Source organism: Amphiprion ocellaris, chromosome 21 (genome assembly GCF_022539595.1).
Source record: "Amphiprion ocellaris isolate individual 3 ecotype Okinawa chromosome 21, ASM2253959v1, whole genome shotgun sequence".
NCBI classification, from domain to species: Eukaryota; Metazoa; Chordata; class Actinopteri; family Pomacentridae; genus Amphiprion; species Amphiprion ocellaris.
In genome coordinates this window covers 24,296,627-24,316,276 of record NC_072786.1, presented here as the reverse complement: position 1 = coordinate 24,316,276, position 19,650 = coordinate 24,296,627, and the positions used below count along the sequence as shown (strand labels likewise).

Here is a 19,650-nt window from a genome sequence, read left to right as displayed (position 1 = left end):
CACATATTGGACATAGTCTATGTTAGTCCCTATGCTGATATTGCTGCTACGATCAACAGACTCGTAAAATCAGCCGCAAAAGGGGGATGATTGTATGTGACACGAGGTTATAGGAACACTGTCTTTGTCAATCTCGACTTGTAACTGCAATATGATGTGATGTGCAGTATCCTCTACATATTCCTGGACAATTGCAATACACCTTCGCTCCAGCATTCAGATTTATTGATCATATTTTTGTAATTGTTTTACTACTCTTGCAAAGTGTTTTGGAAATTTGTGCTTCCTATTTTGATTAGGTGTTTTTACTCAGCTCCAAGAGAGAATCCAATGTGCCTAGACTGTCTATTTGCACACAAATGGCAAATAAAAATCTTGAATCTTGTGTAGCATTCATGAACTCTGCCCAGAAGACATAAAGCATCACAGAAGTCTTTGCCATGGTGGCCTGTTGCTAGCTAAACCCCTACAGTATTTTCTGAATGAATGAAGTCTGAATGACAGCCTCCTCTGGTTGATACAGTATTAAATAGTGAGGGACTCTATCTAAATGCACACATGATGGTACATACCCACTTACATTTAACTGAAAAAGTTCAGTTAAGATGTAGACTCGTGGCAAGACTTTTTCAAAGTACAAAACCATTTTAGTCAGTGTATCAGTGTGTTTTGACTTTCTGTGATTCTCAGAGGCTGATAAACTGAGGTTCATGTTGTAGGAATTCCATTAGGCCATTATGGTGTTTTAATGTGATGGCAGGACGTTCTTTATATTTGACCTCTGACCTATTGAGGTGAGAATTTACGACGCATGCTCCCCCAACCCTCCTGCTCTCCCCGAGGAAATCAGCCTGGATCTAAGGCCGTCATTTACATCTCCTCGAATTGAAGCAGCGCTGTGTAGTTACGGCCCCAGGCCTCATGAATCAAACTTTATTGACCACTTGGAGAGTTACAGACACCCGATGAATACTAAGTGCTGGTGAAAGGCCACTGGTTGGGGGGAAATGCGTACCAGCTGTAGAGATTGAAGTTGGGATTACCAGCACTGCACGCCAGGCTGTGATGAAACTGCAGCGGCTGCTGCTCATAAATATGGAGATTTCACTTCCAATAAGATTCTTTACAACCAAAGGGGATTAAAGCACACATTAATAATCCCTTAAACAATAAATATAGGAACACATTTGCCAAAGAGACAGAGTTTTATTTCATTTATAATGATTTCAGTAGGTGTTTTGTAACTCAGAGCTCTTTTCTTCAGCACCAAGCACTTGACTTGGATCATTTTATACTACAGGGTAAGTGTGATGTGAGAAATGGGTCATGCCTAATCTTACTTACAATACCATAGTCAATTGTTCATCTTTACAAACGTCTTTTTAGCTCAAAGTAAAACGCATCTCAGTTGTCAAGAATCAAGATTGAAGATCTCAATATTTGCCTTTAAATCAATGTCAAAGGACCGTTGCAGTCTTGACAGAAAGAGACAGATGGAGAGATGGAGTCTATTGATTAGATCTGCTTCAACTGCAGACCTGAAAAATGAATCACTTTGAAAACACAAACGCCTATGTTTTATTTTAGCTGTACCATTTATAATATTTTTGTAATGTTTTCTAAATTTCTGAACATACTGCAATAAGGCTAAGTTTCAGATGACCAGAGTTGGTGCTCTGGCAGATTCACTCAGCCGTAGATAATTAATGCTAATTCTGTGACTTGGACAAACAGCAAGAGAAAATCTCTGGCAGGTTAATAGCTTCTTCGAATGCCATTATCTGCACTGCTAATGCAAGGTGCTGAGGTGGTTTGCTGAAGAAGAAACCTAACAGCTTCTAATTTTGATGACACCGGGGTAGTGTAGTGTAGTGTAGTGTATCACCTTCAGAGTTCTGATGAAGGAACTTTGTGTTTGGGAGCTGTAAAGCACTGTTAGTCTTTGAATGTAGCATCTTTAGTTGTAGCTGCAGAGCTAGTAATAGAGACACCAGTTAGAGCCAAGTCAGTTATTTAAATATTTCCAGAAGCAACATGTATAAATATATCACAATTTTAAATGTCATGATTGTAATCTTACTAATGTTGGGTAAGTGTACCAACCATGTAAAATCAACACAAATTGTTATTTATGCTCTCTACAAACAGATAACTATAGATAACAAATATGGGCCTGGAGTTTAATTTGTAGAAAATAATTGGCCTTTTTTCATATCACATATTTTCAAATGTCACTATAAGAAGAGTGCATGTGTAGATAATGAAATTAACTGCTGGAAGGACTTAATTTCATTAAGCTGCTTTGTCTTTAGGGTCTTGTGATGTTAATTCAGTCACACTGTACTGAAAACCAGAAGAGAGATATCGTTACATTATTAGTGATGCCTGTACTTTAATCAAAAGCCTACCACAAGTCCAAATGTCTGTGACAAAAACCTGTTGCAATATTGCTGAGAAACGATTTAGGGAGATAGTTTCTTAATTTTTAAAAAATATTTCTCATACACATGGACCACCCACAACATTGAAACCATCTGCCTAATGTTGTGTGGGTCAACCCTATGCTAACAAATCAACTCTGACATGTCGGGGAATAGACATGTCACCTCTAGAAGGGTCCTGTGGTGTCTGGCATAGGGATGGGCAAGAGATCCTTTGGGTACTGTGGGTTTCCTCCATGGGTTGGATTTGAATTGGTCACACATTCTGAGGACACTCAGTCTGATTGGGCTCTGGAGAGTTTGGAGGTCTGATCAGCATCTTGGGCTCTTTGTTTTGTTAAATGATCACTTATTCAACTGACCGGTCAATGGTTTTAATGTTGTGGCTGATGAATGTGATCAGTGGGCTAGAAGTTCCCAAGTCCAAATGTTACATGCTACCAAAAGTGGTTGAGAATAACAGAGTTAAGATCCTGTTGGACTTCAAGTACCAGACTGACAAGCAGGCCCTGGCTAACCACCCTAGCACCATTGGTGGTAGACAAGGAGCAGAAGAGGGCAGTTCTGGTAGATGTGGCAAAGAAGTTGATAGTAACGAGACTGAGAAGTATCAGGGACTAAAGGAACAACTGGAACAGATGTGGACAGTGAAGTCCACAGTGGTCCCAGTGATGATAGTAACACTGAGGGCTATGACCTCTCAAATGGGGGAGTGCTTCTACCAGATTCCAGGTATAACATCTGTCCAGAAAAGTACAATCCTAGGAATAACTAAGATACTGCACAGAACACTGAAACTTCTAGGCCCAGGTCTTTATTCCTCCATGGCAGTACAAGTATCATCCTTTTAGGTCATTTGAGGTCTTTCAAATGACATTTCGCCAGTATATACAACCGTTGAAAACTTTGGGGTCACAAATGTCCTTAATTTTGAAGCAAAAGCAGTTTTTTCAATGAAGATAACATTAAATTAATCAGAAATCCAATCTAGACATCGTTCATGTGGTAAATGACTATTCTATCTGGATTTTTAATGGAATATCTCCATAGGGGTACAGAGGAACATTTCCAGCAACCATCACTCCTGTGTTCTAATGCTACATTGTGTTAGCTAATGGTGTTGAAAGGCTCATTGATGATTAGAAAACCCTTGTGCAGTTATGTTAGAACATGAATATAAGTGTGATGGAAAACATGAAATTGTCTGGGTGATTCCAAACTTTTGAACGATAGTGTAGTTTATAATGACCAACATATCAGAAAGACATAGACAGATAGTTGGTGAGTGAGATAAATGGAGTAATTAAAAATAATATTTTGATAATGGTTGATTTTTCATTAATTCACTTTTACTTTATAAATTATGCACAAATATTTGGATAGTTTGACAACATAAGATGTGTTCCATGTGTTTCAGTATGTATGATTGTGTTTGGAATTCTAAGCTCCTCCACAAATGTTTCTATTTTTCTAGGTCTAGGTTTTAGGTCTAGTCTAGGTTTTCCATTGCAAATGGTACAACATGAAGTTGGACCATTTGTGTGCCTGTGGTGTGTCTGTCCTTGCTTCCTTGATAAGGGTGCTCTGTACCTGCTGTTGCTTGTCAGGTAAAGCAGATGGAGAGTGACCTCTCACCCCAGTGGCCTACATAGGAGGCCGTCTTGTCACTCTGAGACAGCCAGCACCAGCTAGCCTCTTTCTTGCAGCAAACTGAAAGTGTGCCATGGTGTTCCCTGTGAGGTTTTATTGTTTCTTTTGTAATATTCAAGAAGAAAAAAGGGGCAAATTAGCACTCATGCAGTATGCATGAGCTTAGGAAGCCCCCTGTATAATTCCACTGCTGAGGGAAATGGGGAAGACTTGGAGCAATACAGCTGTGCTTTTAGCAAGTTTAGCAGTTCTAGGAAGCTTATTGCCTACATCAAATTTGTGGTGTTTCTGGTCTTAAGAGAGCATTGGTTTAATTTTCTCCATCACCTACTGCAGCAAATATTCCCTGTGCATTACTTGCTGTTTGAGGCTACTACATAATATAATGGAACAGCATCCCCATGGTACTTGAAAGGAGTGCTTTTCACAGCTTACAGTTAGCAGCTAACACTCTCGGCTCCCAAGAAAAAAATGTTGTTGAGCTCCAGTGCTCGATTCATGATGTCCCTTAAGAACCAGTTGTGAGTTGGCAGCACTTGATGTGATTGCCTTAAGTAACTGACAGGGCTGCACTGTCACTCTAGAGTTGGGTAAGTATTTAGTGGCCAGAAGAACTGTTACGATCAGACCGGTGTTAAAAGAGGAGATGAAGGCGAACACCATCCAGGTTCCCTAATGACCTGGTGGTGTTGACCCTGGGATGCTGTTTTCTGTGATGCCTTGTCTTACTGTGAGTTACCTTGAGGGATTATTGGAGTGTTTGATTGGCCAGCTACTGTAGATGGATTGTGGCTGAATTGCAGTGCAGAGAGTATTGATTTTAGTGACAGTGCAATCGTGTTTCTGTGTGTGGGGAAACTATATACAGTGCTAGTGGCATGATTGTTCTGTCAGAACTAAAACAGTATTAGTTTGCAGTAGATATACTTTATGTGCCATTTTGTACTCCAATAGGTCGTTGTTGAATTTTTTTATTATTTTTTGTTAGAAGTGGGCTTAAACAATGTGACAGTTAGGGAAACCATGCAAGAAATTTGCCAAAACCAAATGTATTTGATGAAAATTAGACACAATAAACATAAAAGGAGGAAAGGATGTGTGTCACGTGTGCTGTGAAGGTGTTGAGGGTACACACAAAAGATGGTTAATGCAGGGTAGATGGAACAGAACAAGGTCCAACTTGTACAGCCTGGAATGCCCAGGTGAGCTGTATAAGCTAAAGTCAATGGATTGCCCTGTGAGGAAATCTACAACAACCTCCAAGACACTGGAGGTGTGTCACACCCTCCTCTTAAAGTCTTTGTGCTAAGCTGAGCCAATCATCTCCTTGCTGTTGCTTCATATTCAACAGATATGAGGCAACTGTCAAAGCATTCCTTTAAAATGCAGTTTTGTTGCTGGTAGACACTGTGTGCGTCTTTCAGTGGCGATGGTGTAGCTTTGATTAAAAATAGATAAATATGTAAAGCGTAGTGCAACATTTTAGTGAACCTTTCTCCAGCAGCAACTACTAGTGTTAAGACCAGCGATTTGCTGTGATATATTGCACTGAATTCACATTTACCCAATCTGTCCCTGTAGAACTAGTCCTACAGGGGTCAATGAGTATGGCATAAAGTAGAGATACTATCAGATTCAGGGTTTCATTCACAAAGCATGCCATCACTGTGCAGTGTAAGACCATTTGAATGGATGCGATTAAACCAAACAGACAACTTGAACCCGCGTAGATTCCGCAGAGGGGCCAGCTGCCGATCCTGTGGTTATCTTTCCATGCTTGGACTCGTCCCAGGGTGCGGGTTTACCCGACCTCAGCATGACTCAATCCTTCCCCTGCTTCGTTTTGGTGGAAAATGGGTTTTGGAGGAAAAGACAACAATCAAAAACAATCGCTCAGCGTAGAACAAACAGCATGTAGTAGAGGCTTCTCCTTCTCTCCCCTCTCTGAGCACCATGGCAACATTCACTTTGATATGCAGATACCCCTGCCATTTGTACAGTGCAGCACCAAAGGGAATATTGACTTTTCGGAGAGGCAGAGAGCTTTTGCATTAATTGCGAAGCTAAAATTGTGCTTCTCTATCTTTTTTTTTTTGGCTTTCTGTGCATGTGAATCATACTGTGTTTTATGTGTCTTGTTTTCCCAGATGTGGAGGGAAGACTGTGTGCTGGAACCAGGGATTGCACTCTGAGGAAGAAGTTACCTTCATGTAAAACTACACAACCTGCAAGACCCACGTCCTCATCGGTGTTGTCTTTGCTGCAGTTGTCAAAATGGCGCTTGATCGGTAGCCCTTTGCTACTTGTTTGACGTTTGTCCTTCTCCCAAAGCCTTCGTACTGCTGACAATACTCAGATACACCTCACTTCAATCAGACAAACCACTCCCTGCAATGGATCGCCTGTGTCCGGGTGAAGGCGTGAGCCGGACGCAGGCCCTCATTGGCAAACTGTAGCCATCTGGATTCTGTTCAGCTTGCTTCCCGTGATTTTATTCTGGAGTTACTCTTTATTTGGACCAGGGATGGATGTACCGGAAGCCAGCAAGCATGGCAAGAAGTCGACAAGTCAAAAGCTGGAGGACCAGAAAAAGGTAGGCAAAAGTTAGCTTGTTTTCTTCCGTTTCTGCTATGAAAAACTCTTCTTTCATCTTCTTCTGTTGTGTGTGTGTGTGTGTGTGTGTGTGTATGTGTGTTGTGTGTGCTATCAAGCTGTTTTCCAGTTTTATGTATGTAGAAAGCTAAGGGATGAAAGTTTGTTTATTGGCTGGTTTGTTGTTCTCTTGACAAAAAGGAGAACATGCTGGTCCAGTTGCTGCTGTTGTCTCAATTCCCACTTGCTCCTTTGCTCCATATCTCCTAATAGCTATTTATAAAGACGGGGTGGGGGGGTGGGGGGTGGAGTTTGTGCTCCCCTTCAGCAGCGCCAGTCTTTCATCTCAGCTCATGTGGCGTGGCGGTGGGCAGAGCCTGCTCCAGACCCCCTCGGGAATACATATTTACTCTCTGTTTTAGATGCTTTTTATGTTCTCCCTACTGGGAATAGGAAAGGAATAATATCCTTAAAAAGGAGACAAATAGTTTCCTCTCTATAGCAGCATGATGTGCTGTTCTGGTCTCCCTCCCCGCTATAGATGGCAGACTCTGGATAGATAATAGTGAAATTAGCAGAGGCCAGATTTGAGTTTGTGTCTGCTGCGATGTGACCTCAGCAGGGTCAGATTCATCTGGTGGCTGGATCGATGGAGAGAACTCAGGCGTCAGGCCGAGTTCACACTGTCTGCAGAATGCGGGGTTTGAGGACAGCAGCACTGTCTTTATGGTCAATAAAAAGCAATGGCTTGGCTTTATTTAGCAGAGGACATAGACACCCATACATCCACTGAGATGCAATATTACAATCCAGTGCAGTCCATTACAAAAGCCCTGCCTTAATACTCACTTTTACAATGCCTGTAATGTTCAGTTTTGACAGTCATAGAGGTGTTAAATCAGTTATGTTTTGGCACTGATATCACAATGGTGTGTGGTACTGGGATGCGTTACAATATGGTGTATACAAATAATCAAAGTACAACTGATCAAAACATTCGATGACCAGATTAGTTGCTATGAAGTTTAACCGTTGATTAGTCATGAAGTCATACGGTGTGTCACTACCTGAAGTGAATTACTGCTCACTTTGATCATATCAGAGTGGATATGTAGTCCAACTTCACTGCTGATCTCAGCACAGGAGAACCAAAGGAACCCTTGATGAACCAAATCTATAATTTGGGTTTCTACCAGCGTATTGCAGCCATAGGGGCTGTCCAGCCTCAGTTGACCCCACTGGGCCTAAGCACAGAGGAAGATATTTTCAATCTACAGTTACACCTGCGCAGCTTGGTTGGAAAGCTCACCAGAAACGTCTAACATTTATGTCATCACCAAGTCAACAGGTTGACTGAGCGCAGCCTGCGAGCTTCTCATGCTTGATAAGTTACCACAGAAAGCAAATTACCATACCTTAGTGCTGCCATCTGTCCCTGGTCTAGACTTACCTGACCACAGCGGTGCCAAATATGGGTCCAGCTGCCATTTTCAACATACTATTATAATACTGGGTATCAGAATTTGCAGTGCTGCAGCAGCAACTCATATAAATCCCCCCAAACACACCTACTGTATATTATAACAGTACACAACCACCATCTTCACTATCTTTACTGTTCGTGAGCACATACCTAGAATAAGTTCATGCTAAATTTAAGTAGTATTGAGTAGTGGTTTAATTAGTGTATTATCCGTTCCAATAATCAATAGATTATTCAGCTCACATTTGTTGCAGCCCTTGCTCTAACATTCTTTCCTTGTGGAACAAAAGAATCAGAACAACCCTTTCAATTTGATGGAGTCCAGTAAAGCACCATCTTCAACTGTGACCTCACTGATGAACCACATTCTCAGCACTGTCACAAAAATTGGTTTCTGGGGTGTTGACTGCATTAGACTGTGCAGGTGTACTAAATACAGCAACCAGCAAGTATGCACATATACACTGAGGTTCACCCAGTGCAGCAATATCCATAGAGGCTGAAACTGGCACAGGAGACGAAGAAGAGGAACACACAAACAGGAACTATTTCTAAACCCCTGCATATAGACTGAGGTGAAATGCACACAGTACTGGAAAACAGATCCACACAAACACACCCGGAGACTGTTCCCCCTCTCTGCCTCTGACCTGATTCCTCTAATGAAGTGCTTTTGATAAGTGTAATGATTGTCCAGGCGAAGCCGAGGGAACATCTGAGCGCAGCAAACGTGCAGTAATACATCAGGTCTGACATTTGTAGTACTATTAGGATCTCATAAAAAAGATGATTGTACTTTATTATTTTTTCTCCTTTTAGACCTGAGTGCCATCTGGGAATGCTCTCTCTTTTTTTTCCCAATGCTTTAAAGCCATACAGACATGTTGCTGCTTGTGCTGCCAGGCAACAACATTTTATACCCTTTTAGACAAGACACAGGACCAACCGTGTGTTCCTGCTCTTGCATTTGCGATTAATTCTGGGTGAATGCAAAGCCCTGCAGCAAGTCTAACAAACAATAATATCCATGTGATCACTTCAAAAACTGGAAGGATGTTCTCTTAGAATACTCAGCCTCAATGCTCAATATCTCTCTTTTCTTGTAACACTTGTAGACCTCTTCGCCCTCTGGAGCTTTCACTTTCAATTTACATCAATCAACAAAGGAAGGCCATGAATCAAGCAGCATATTTTTGGTAGAGAACAAAATGGAAGCTGATTTTTTTTGGTTTTTTTTAGGTAAAAGGATTCTCAAATGAAGCCAAGATTGGAACTGAGCAAAGAGTGACATTAAATATTCATCTGGTGAGGGAATTGAATCGGCTCACTTTGGCTACCATTTTGGTTTGGAGATGTGTGTCCTGCCAAAAGATAAGCTCTCCCTCTCCGTTGTGACTGTTGCCTTCAGTGAGGCAACAAATGCTTTTAAGCAAAAAGAGCTTATTGGAAGGTTTTAAATATTCCTGGCGATGTTTCTGTGGTTGCGCTGTGATACGTGCTGTAATTGCCTGGTTTGATCGGTTATATCTCCTCCCCAAGGTCTCGCACTGACTCTGCTCTGTCAGTCCTGATAGATAGAGAAATACTCACAAAACCTGATGATGTGGAGAATGCTTTGTTTGTTTGCCCGTCTTTTATAATATGACCGGATTTTTACCTATTGGATGATGGAAACTAACCTACAGGTAGAGAGAAAATGATGGTACAAAAGTTTCATTTAAGTGGTGTTTAAGTAATTAAAGGAGTTGTTTAACAGTAATTCGCTGTTTTGCTGAGAGTTAGATGAGAAGATCAATATCACTCTCATCTCTATATGGTAAATATGCCAAGAGCCCTTTAGTTTATCTAATGAGCTGCTGGCATAGCAAACTCTAGGAAATTACTGCTGTTTTGCAGCCAAGAAATTGTCTGACAAGCATATACCACAACACAGCAATTTGTCAGTTTCACACTCTTACACTGCAGTTTTTAATATAACATGTTCATTAGTGAGCTTTAGAGGTGCTAGTCAGATTTTGGTATCTTTAGATGGAGCCAGGCTGTCTTTTTGCTCCTATCTGCACACTTTAGAACCATAAAATAGCAGTTTATGTAGTGGTAGGTCATAACCTGAACTAAGAGTGACAAAGAAGATTTTCTATACGGGGCAGTCTCAACTTATGTCGGAATTCCGTTCTTACGGCTCGACATGACACAAGTTTCGCTGTAAGTCGGAACTCACATATGTACAGAAGTACCTCTGTCACTCACCTACGATAACATGATGAATATGAATGTGAACAAAGCCGTCTTCCTCGTATAGCGCTGTGTGATAACGTGTTCATACGCTCCGATCACCAACTAGTTCCTGCATGAAATTTGTTTTAATGTCACAAATGCTGTACGTCTGAATGATGGAACAAGACTTTCTAAATAAATTTATGGGAGATGGTGATGTAACCATGAAACGCCTTAGGCTGAGGATGTCGTTAACCGAGGACCTGCTGTATAATACTGTATCTAAAGTCAATTAAATGACATATTCCAGTTATGTTATGGTAAATCTATAAAAAATAGACTATGCTATTATTTAATTGTGTGCCTCTAGTTAAAAATAGTACATTTTCTGATTTGTAATGGCATATCTACAGTATATAAACTGCAAATGTTAAGTAAATGATAAAAATTTACAGTTAAAAAATAATTGAGTGTATCTTCAGTAAAAAAACTGGACATTTTTGTATTATATATATTAGGGTAAGGATTATATATATTAAATAAAATGACATTTTCCAGGTATTCAGTGGTAAATCAATAATAAAAATAGACCTTTGCTATTATTTAATTAGGAATCTATAGCTAAAAATAGAAAATCCCCAGTTATTCGATAACATGTCTACAGTATAAAAACTGCCAATGTTTGGTAAATCCATAAAATAACAGAAAATTAGTTTGAACTTTTTTGTTCATTTTTGCTTCATCTACTTTAAAAACAAAAACAAACAAAAAACCTCGAATTAGTCAATATTATATTTATAGTACTAAAAATTCTACTTTTTTCAGTTGATGATTTACCTACAATGATACTAACTCTTGTTTTAAAAAAGCATTTTTCAAACACAGCTTGTGAGATAAAAAAAAAACAAAAACAACAGATCTTTTAAATTAACTTACTTATCTGGTAAAATAAAAAAAAATTAAAAATATATGTGTCTAATTTGTTCTAAATTTGTTAATTCTTTGCATTGTCTGTCAGTATTACAAACAGACAAACTGTAAACAAAGACAATTATATCAACTAATAATTATGCAGTCTAAAATAAAGTAATAATTTCCTAAAATGTCTACTATGCCAACTACACCATTAAAGATTTTTTTTTCTGCAGTGTTCAGCTGTGTGAGGGGACATTTAAGATTAGATTAATTCTCTGGGATTTTTCTGGATTTCCTTTGGCTCACAGTTTGTCACAGCCACAGCTGACCACCTTGGCAGCTCTGATGAGAGTCTGGTTCAGTGAGGCTCTGGCATCTAAGAAGTTTTGTACAAACGCATTAAGGTCTGCACTGAGTTTGTCATTTTAGGATCTTTGTGTCAAATTCCAAAAAGCTAAAAAAGTTTTAAAGCAAAGGGGAAGGAAATCTATTTGCGTTCTTTTTTCCATCACCTTGGGAGTCTTTATCTTTCCCTCCTACACTCCCCTCTTCTTTCCCTCTCTATCTTGTCCTCCCCCTCCTTTTCACTCTTTATCCCAGACGGATGGTGCTTCTCATTTTCACGTCCATCCCTCTTGAATGAGGAAGCAGTAATTACGAGTGGACTGCTCACCGGGCCACAGGGGGAAACGTGCTCGTTGTGATTGGTTGTGAACTACGTTACTACGGCATCTCCTGGGAAGCTTCTCATCAGCCAATCACCTATGAGCTTTCTCTGCATCCTGCCTTTTATCTTTTCAATTCCAACCAGTGCCTCTCTCCAAAACTGTTGCTTTGTATATGCATATTTTTCACGCTTTCACCATACATTAAAGCCGTCCCGGTGGGGGAGAGCTGTCAGTGGATTCAGTTAGAATTAACTGGCTCGCCCCCCTGTGGACTGTCATATGTGATGGACTGTTTTCAAGCTGTTTGGGGCTGCCTGATGGAAGATGAGTGAATAATTTAATAGCAGACCGGTTTGAATTACTGGAATTTAATGCATACCATTGTAGCATGGCACTGATGTCAGAACAGAGGATGCGGTGGCAGTTGGTGAGTGCGTATGTTGACTAAATAATTCAACTCACATGTTCATATTAACATGTGCAGAACTGTAAATGGCAACATATGTGATTGTGAAAGTATATAATGAATGTTAAACGGGGAAAATAAGGTAAAACAAGGTTAAAAGTTCAAAGTTACTTTATTTTTTACCCATGGGTAGATTTGTTTTGCAGAAAAAATTACTACATTTGGCATTCTATTACAAAACAGAAATTGAACCTCACTGGCAGGTACTTGATAGAGTGACAAGACAAAAAAATGCTCAGTGTTCCGCCATTCACCAATCTAGCAGCAAGAATAAGTAAAGATCAAGACGAATAAAAACAAAACACAATTAAAAACCTTAGGGAAATAAAAACAATCTCTGGGATAAAAACCAGGATAAGAACATAAAATGTAAAAGTCACAATAATAAATAGAGCTAAGAAATAGCATAAATGAATAAAATAAAATAAAGTGCAATGTCACTACTTCTTACTGAGCTCAGGATGGCGACAGGAACAAAGCTGGTTTTACAGCTTTTTGTTCTGCACCTTGGGACTAAAAACCTCCATCCAGAGGGAAGAAGCTGAAGTTCACCTTGTAGAGGATGGGAGTCATTATTAAGGATTGATCCTCTGTATCTGTTTAGTGTGCAGGGAGGCTGGACAAGACTATGACTCACCAATCAGGTGACTGACTGGACCATTTCACTGTTTGGTTCAGTGAGTTTTCTCTGGAACAGAGGTCTGACCGAACCATGTCACTAAGTAAATAGATAAAACAGACTCAGTAAAGGAACAATAAAACAGAGTCAAGATTGTTCAGTCACTGTGGAAATGTGCAAGTTTTCTGAAGCAGTGAAGGCCCAGATGGCCCTTTTTGAAGACAGACTTGCAGTTTCATATATATATATCGTAATGCATGAAACATTTGTCTGAGATTTTGCGATGATGCTGTGGAATCAGCTGTGTGACGTTCAGTTCATACAGTGATCCAAATGTATAAGTAGACCAAGGTGCCTGCTGTAATCTGCAGCTGCAGGAGGTTCAAGTAAAAGAGAGGCTGAAGAAAAAGTGAGAATAGAAATGGTGATTAAGGACAGAGATAGAAGAAATATTTTTTAGAGGTTGACACATGTTAAAGTAAGGAGGCTGCTGTGGCAGACAGCAGGTATTACAGGAAATAACCTGACTCACAGTCACGACATCCTTCTGAAATCGACCTTACACAGCAAATTGCTCTGTGACACTAAGCTCAACTTATATGTTTCTTGCTTCAGACTGAAGTAACATTATATTTTCCCGTTCTGTCTCAGTGAAATGTCTTCCTCCTGTTGGTCTGAGTCAGGATGGATTCAACTCGAACTTGTTGCACTGCAGAACATGTATTAATTAACACACTATCAAGTGATGAAAGCTCTCTATTACACATTACACCGAATGATTTTGATTCAAAGTGGAATCGAAAAAGGTTGTCTAATGATAATTTTAGAATTTCAAGCATGTGTTATCATGCTTTTTGCTGGACTTAAATTACAACAGGACAGCAATTACTGATCAGATAACTATTAAGTCCATCATAGATACTCCTGGCCTTGGTAGAGTAATTTTGTTGGCTTAATCAAAGCTGTAGTGTTGCCAGAATCCACCATGATAATTCATTAATCCTTTCTCTTTTTACCAAGTCAGTAAATGAATTACTTGTAGTTCACATAATTCGGTTAACCCTCCTGTTATGTTGCAGGTCAAATTGACCCATTTTTAAGGAAAAAAATGTAAAAGAAAAATTGTAAAAGATTTTTTTTTCAGTATGACGTTTCTTCTGCTTGGCTTTATAAGTGTGATCCTCATGATTCATTTGTCTTATAAAGTCAGCAGGTCAATTTGACCCTGAACAGAAGAGGTGTTAATTTGTCAACATCACTCCATAAAAACAAAAAACAAAAAAAAATCAAAATGTAAAATAAATTTGAAAAAAATCAATGTCATTGTAAAACTATTGTATTCTATATGTATGTCATTCCATTGCATTTTTTATGAAAACCAGTGAATTATCTTTATTGAACCATGATCTGTGAGAGGTAAAGAACACCACTGAACTCAGTATTGATTGAATATGGTTACTAATGGAGTTAACAATGAGATATAAACAATATTTATTGGGATTTTTTGGTTTCTGACACTTTAGGATGATTGAACATGACCCTGGAACATCATGGCTGTTCCTGAGAAACAAACAAAAGAGGGTTAAAGTTGGAATTCAAAGACACTTTTATGAGATAAAAGATCAACTCATCACCAAAGTGTACATCAAGCAAAATGGCCAATAAAACTATCTCACAGTGATACAGAAATCTTTAACAAATCCACGGATCCAGACTATAAGCTGCATCACTGCCATCGAACCTGAAACACACAATTTCAGTGTGATTTTGAACTTTAATAAACACTGATTACAATAAAACAAATCTGGTTGAGATATTATTATTTTACATTATACATTATCAACTGCCTTTGTAATAAATTCTTAAAACTGTAAAGAGAATTTATGGACACCCTGTATTCCCCCCCACTAGTCTATAGGTTAACTAGTAGATAAAAAGTCAGCAAAACATTCTGTCAATCTTGGCAAGAGGTAAAAAAGAAAAACTAATATAATGAAATGACTTCAGGCTTAATTAAAGTCCTTATTTATTCCTGTGTACCTCATTCATCACTATTAATGATAGAGTCTATCAGTGTTGGGGTGTAAATTCAGGTTGCAACACATTTATCTATTTAAAAAATGGCTTAATGAGTCTGTTGATTGGCAGTCTGTCGTTTGACTGACAGCAGAACTCTGAGTCAGTATAGACAGAGTCCTTTAGATGGGAGTGTTAAGCTGTTTTTCAAAGGCACACGATGACTTCATCAACTATTCATCAAGCCACTCTTGCATTCGATCATGGGATCAATTATAGCTGACTAATGTATGTAAACCTGCCACTGTAGCAACGGTGGTTACATAACAGTAGAAATCAATGAATGTGTGTCAAAGGTGCAGTAGTGCTTCAACAAATAGCACTACACTCCTATGCTCACTGGCCTGCTCTTGCAGAACCACCACTCGCACTGCTTCATTTCTTCACGATGCTTTTTAAAAACGGCCTTTTGTAATTGAAAATTGATATTCACAGGCCTCGATGGTTCTATCTTCACATTTGTGCTGGTTCGGTAACGTTGCCTGTCCTCTGCTTCCACCATCAGGCACACGGAACATAATGCAAATCTAATTAGTAAGTGAACACACACTCTAGAAGCTTTCCTCAAGTGTCAGCTTCAGGCAGTGTTACATTCAGCTGATGTCTGAAACCTTTATGCACAAACCCATTTACTGCACTGAGCCCATTCATGCTCCGAAGGTGATAAACCCTTCAAATCTGAAAGGATCCCGTGGCCTTTCCGCAACCATGGAAACTTTTGCTCAACTATAAAATTGTTTGTGGGTGTAATGAAGACAGTAGCCTCTCGAGGCAGTTGGAAGAGCTTCAAACTTTTAGGATTTTAGCATAAAATCTTGCTCAGTGTAGCAGAACATCCACAGAGCGTTTTACATAATTGTTAGCAGCCAGAAAGGATTCTTGCTAGATAGACACTTCTTCATACAAATCTTTCAACATGTCCGTACCGTTGGTAATAATGTGGTGACATCCTGAGAGAACTAACCCACTTTAACCCAAAAATATACACCCACACACACTTGGCTGGAGATGGCACATCAGCAGCTCGTTCCGCGACGAATTAGTGGGTTCAGACCGCCGAATAAAGTCAGCGGGAAAACATGTCAAAACAGGGCAGCATCACAAACGTGGCACTCACAGAAAGACGGCAGAGAGGCAGAGTGATGAGAGCGGTGATGTCCAGGTCACACAGGGAGCGAGGAGGAGGGAGATAAAGGAAGGGGAAGGGGTTGCCAGAGAAAGTTAGCGAGGGAGAGGAGGACAAAATGACACCAGCTGAGGACTGTGGGAAGCAGAGGAGAGCAGGATGGGCAAGAGTGGAAAGACTGAGTGGAGGCAGAGAGAGGGAGATGAACCCCACGACACTGCTGGGAAACTCTCCTCCATGTGCATCCCCGATTCCTACGGTGACACAGTACACTGGCGAAGATATCCTGACACAGCTGGGTGGGGAAGCCCTCATTTGGCCTCACAGCCAGCTGTTCGATGGCTTCTGAAGCATCACATTATAACGCTGACAGTCTTGTAGAGGTGTAGTATTGTTTCTGATATTTCCTTTCCTGATGAAGCCTAAACATACAGGACGGTTTATTTAACCCTTAGATGCATCAGTGTTTGGACCCTACACTCTTCCACAGGTGTGTCAAAATGACCCACATAAGAATCAATGTGTTTTTATGTCATTATCGTGATTTTGGTGAAGAATAATAATTTGTATTATTGTTTGTATTATATTTTTTTCCACATAAGAATGATATCGTGTTTGGAATATGTTTATTTTTCACTTCATAACAGATTTTGAACGTTCTGATAATTAAAAAAAGAAGAATATTACACAGAACAGCAACAGAAGAATGTCAAAATCCATACTGTAGACATTGTTCCACTCTTTTCCTCTAACTGTTGCTACTTTACGTCCCTCCAAGTTTGTGCACTGCAGCACCTCTGTATGATATTAAGATAAGATCAGCTTTATTAATACCAGAAGAGTGGAATATATACAGTAACACAGGGAATAGTAGTAAAAAAGAAATCAAAAAGAATACAAGGTACAAAATGCAAAGTGTCTAAGTGTTTGTGTGACTAAGTGTGTCAGGTGTCTTAAGTGTATAAAGTATCTAAGTGGATTACAAGGAATAGTGTCTGAAAAAAATAAAATAGCACAAATGCAAAATGTAAACTGCAGACTAATAACCAGAAACAGATTAACAGAAAGTAAACTGAAAGTAAGAGTAAACAGATGTGTTCCACTAGAAAATGTTGCACCTGTACAGTGATATTACAGATCTTGCGACTTTATCAGTGATAAAGAGCTTTGGGTCGTACTACAAACATTACAATTTCTTTATAAGTATAAAAGGTACCTTGAAAGTTTTAATGGAATTTTATCAAAAACATGTTTTTTGAAGAATAACTGGAATATGAAATGATAAAAACGTTTCATTACAAAGTAATTGTAAGAAAATGACCTCACTGGGTCATTTTAGACCCACTTATGCATGTAAGGGTTAAGAGCATTCTAACTTGTCTGTATATATAAGGCTCTAAAAGCCTGTATTTAAATGATGTAATGGATGCCGTTGGTTTGCAGGATTCCCACAGATCCATCTACATCTCAAATGATCCTAATCTCCTTTTTAAAAATATTTCTGCAGTGGAAAGGAAATGTACACTGTTTACTTTTGATTTTTGTTTTGTGTATACTTTGGTGTAATTAACTTGAAGTTGAGTAACTCACTAGTGGCCATAAATTTATCTGGTTGCTTTTATGGTAAGAGTTCTAAATGTTTCCTCAAGCTGAAATAGGAATAAATGGAGTGGGAGTTACACCAAACAAAAACATAATAAAGGCATAATTGCCCATAATACTGCTAAATTAGAAGCAGATTTTCCTAAAGTTACCAAATTTCTTTAAGAGACAAACTAGAAATTCGGGTTTTTCGTGCTTGTAGACACATCTTGGTCCCTCAACAAGAAAGATTTAGGTGCTCCAAAAGAGGTTTCAGCCAGCGGCGACGGAAAATCACCAGTGAACATTTATAAAAATTGAGAATAAAACAAAAATCACATATTTTTTAAATCAACTTGTGTAAATTGATTTGTCATTTATTCAAACATAATAAACACATTTGTTTAAGCAAATAATCTGAAATAACAGGATAATTAACAAGTTTCTACCCCCATTTGGGGTAGGAAGCCCCCATAGACATGAATGATTTTCAGTACTGTAGGGTAGATTTCTGATAAATTAAGTTCACCATCATCTAATACAGTAACACAATAGCTGTATGTTGTATGTACCATTATATGTTTAAAAGCCTAACATAAGAGGCATGGAGGTGGATTAAAACAAAGACTCAACAATAATTCCTGCATACATTATCTAAAACATGCAGTTGCAAGTCTGTCATCAGAAGACCCCTGTCTCTGCAGTTCAAGGTTTCACCATCAGTTGATTGTAGAGAACAGTGAGTTTCTTGAGATACATCGTCTTTCAGGGCAGTCTGTGTCTGCTTCCATGCCTTGTATTTGCTCTTCCATTTCTGTTTGCTCCTTGCCTGTGGACTCTAATAAATAATGTTGAACATCACAGTAAAATGGCCTGAAATCATCCTCATAATGATTCACAGGATAATCCACCCATTGTATTTAGTTGTAGAGATTCTTTATAGGTAGAATTCTGTCTCAATTAGGCCAGTTGACCGGAAAGTTCTTGGAAATTAATCAAGCCACTCTTTCTATATTTGCTATCTGTTAGAGGAGCGTTTGAATTCTATCTTGTAAAAATTGAGGCATCGATTGCAAACTTAGCATGACCCATTGTCACATTTACATGATGGATGCCAGCTTTAAACAGATTGTAATTTCCAGAATGCAGTTAATGGTATTGCTTTTGTTACTGTTTGCTGAATGTTGCTGAGATGAGATTGCATCTCTATGGGCTCAAGTTTCAACGCTGAAATCGAAATCGAGCTGTATTATATGTCGGCCCTAAATCATACAGCTTTCGGACGCAGTTACAGTCGAACGGGGAATTCAGATGGATTGCCCTCAACTACATGCAGCATGTTGGAGTGTGCAAATGTCTATGTCTGCCATAAACCTCAGCTGAAATCCTCTCGACATGATGTGTGGGCTTTCACACTCCAGTATGCTGAAATACCACCTTGTCGTTAAATGGCAACAAGGCCACAAACAGGGTGCAAGGTGTTCAAAATGGAATCCCATTATCCCAGCATGAGGAGTAACACCCTGTGAATAAGGGCTCTACTGTGTAAGCGATAGTGCGAGCTATATAAATGGTAATCATCTTAGAGCTGGAGATGTGTGCAGCTGTGTCTCTGAACGTAGTCAAAGAGCAGAATGTGGTTTGCCACGGAGATGGAGTCATAGAGCAGTCGTGAAACAAAGGCAGTGTGGCAGCTTGAAAAGTTTAAATGAAAGCGAAACTTTGAATATAAAATGGTGCATATGGTAGATGTTATTGAGAACTTGCCTTGAAAGTCCCCTTGATGTATCTGTATTCAGCGCTTGTGACACCAGCG

At 39.3% G+C, this 19,650-nt stretch overlaps 1 protein-coding gene across 2 annotated transcripts in view; it reads left to right on the top strand.

Annotated features, from left to right (window-relative positions):
* Positions 1-19,650, top strand: part of nav3 (neuron navigator 3) — a 534,705-nt gene that overhangs the window by 130,676 nt on the left and 384,379 nt on the right. For both annotated transcript variants that reach the window (XM_055006838.1, XM_055006839.1), the window contains one exon: positions 6,239-6,684. In XM_055006838.1, the coding sequence (XP_054862813.1) occupies positions 6,616-6,684 (69 nt within the window). In that variant the 5' untranslated portion in view covers positions 6,239-6,615. The remainder of the gene's footprint in view (positions 1-6,238; positions 6,685-19,650) is intronic.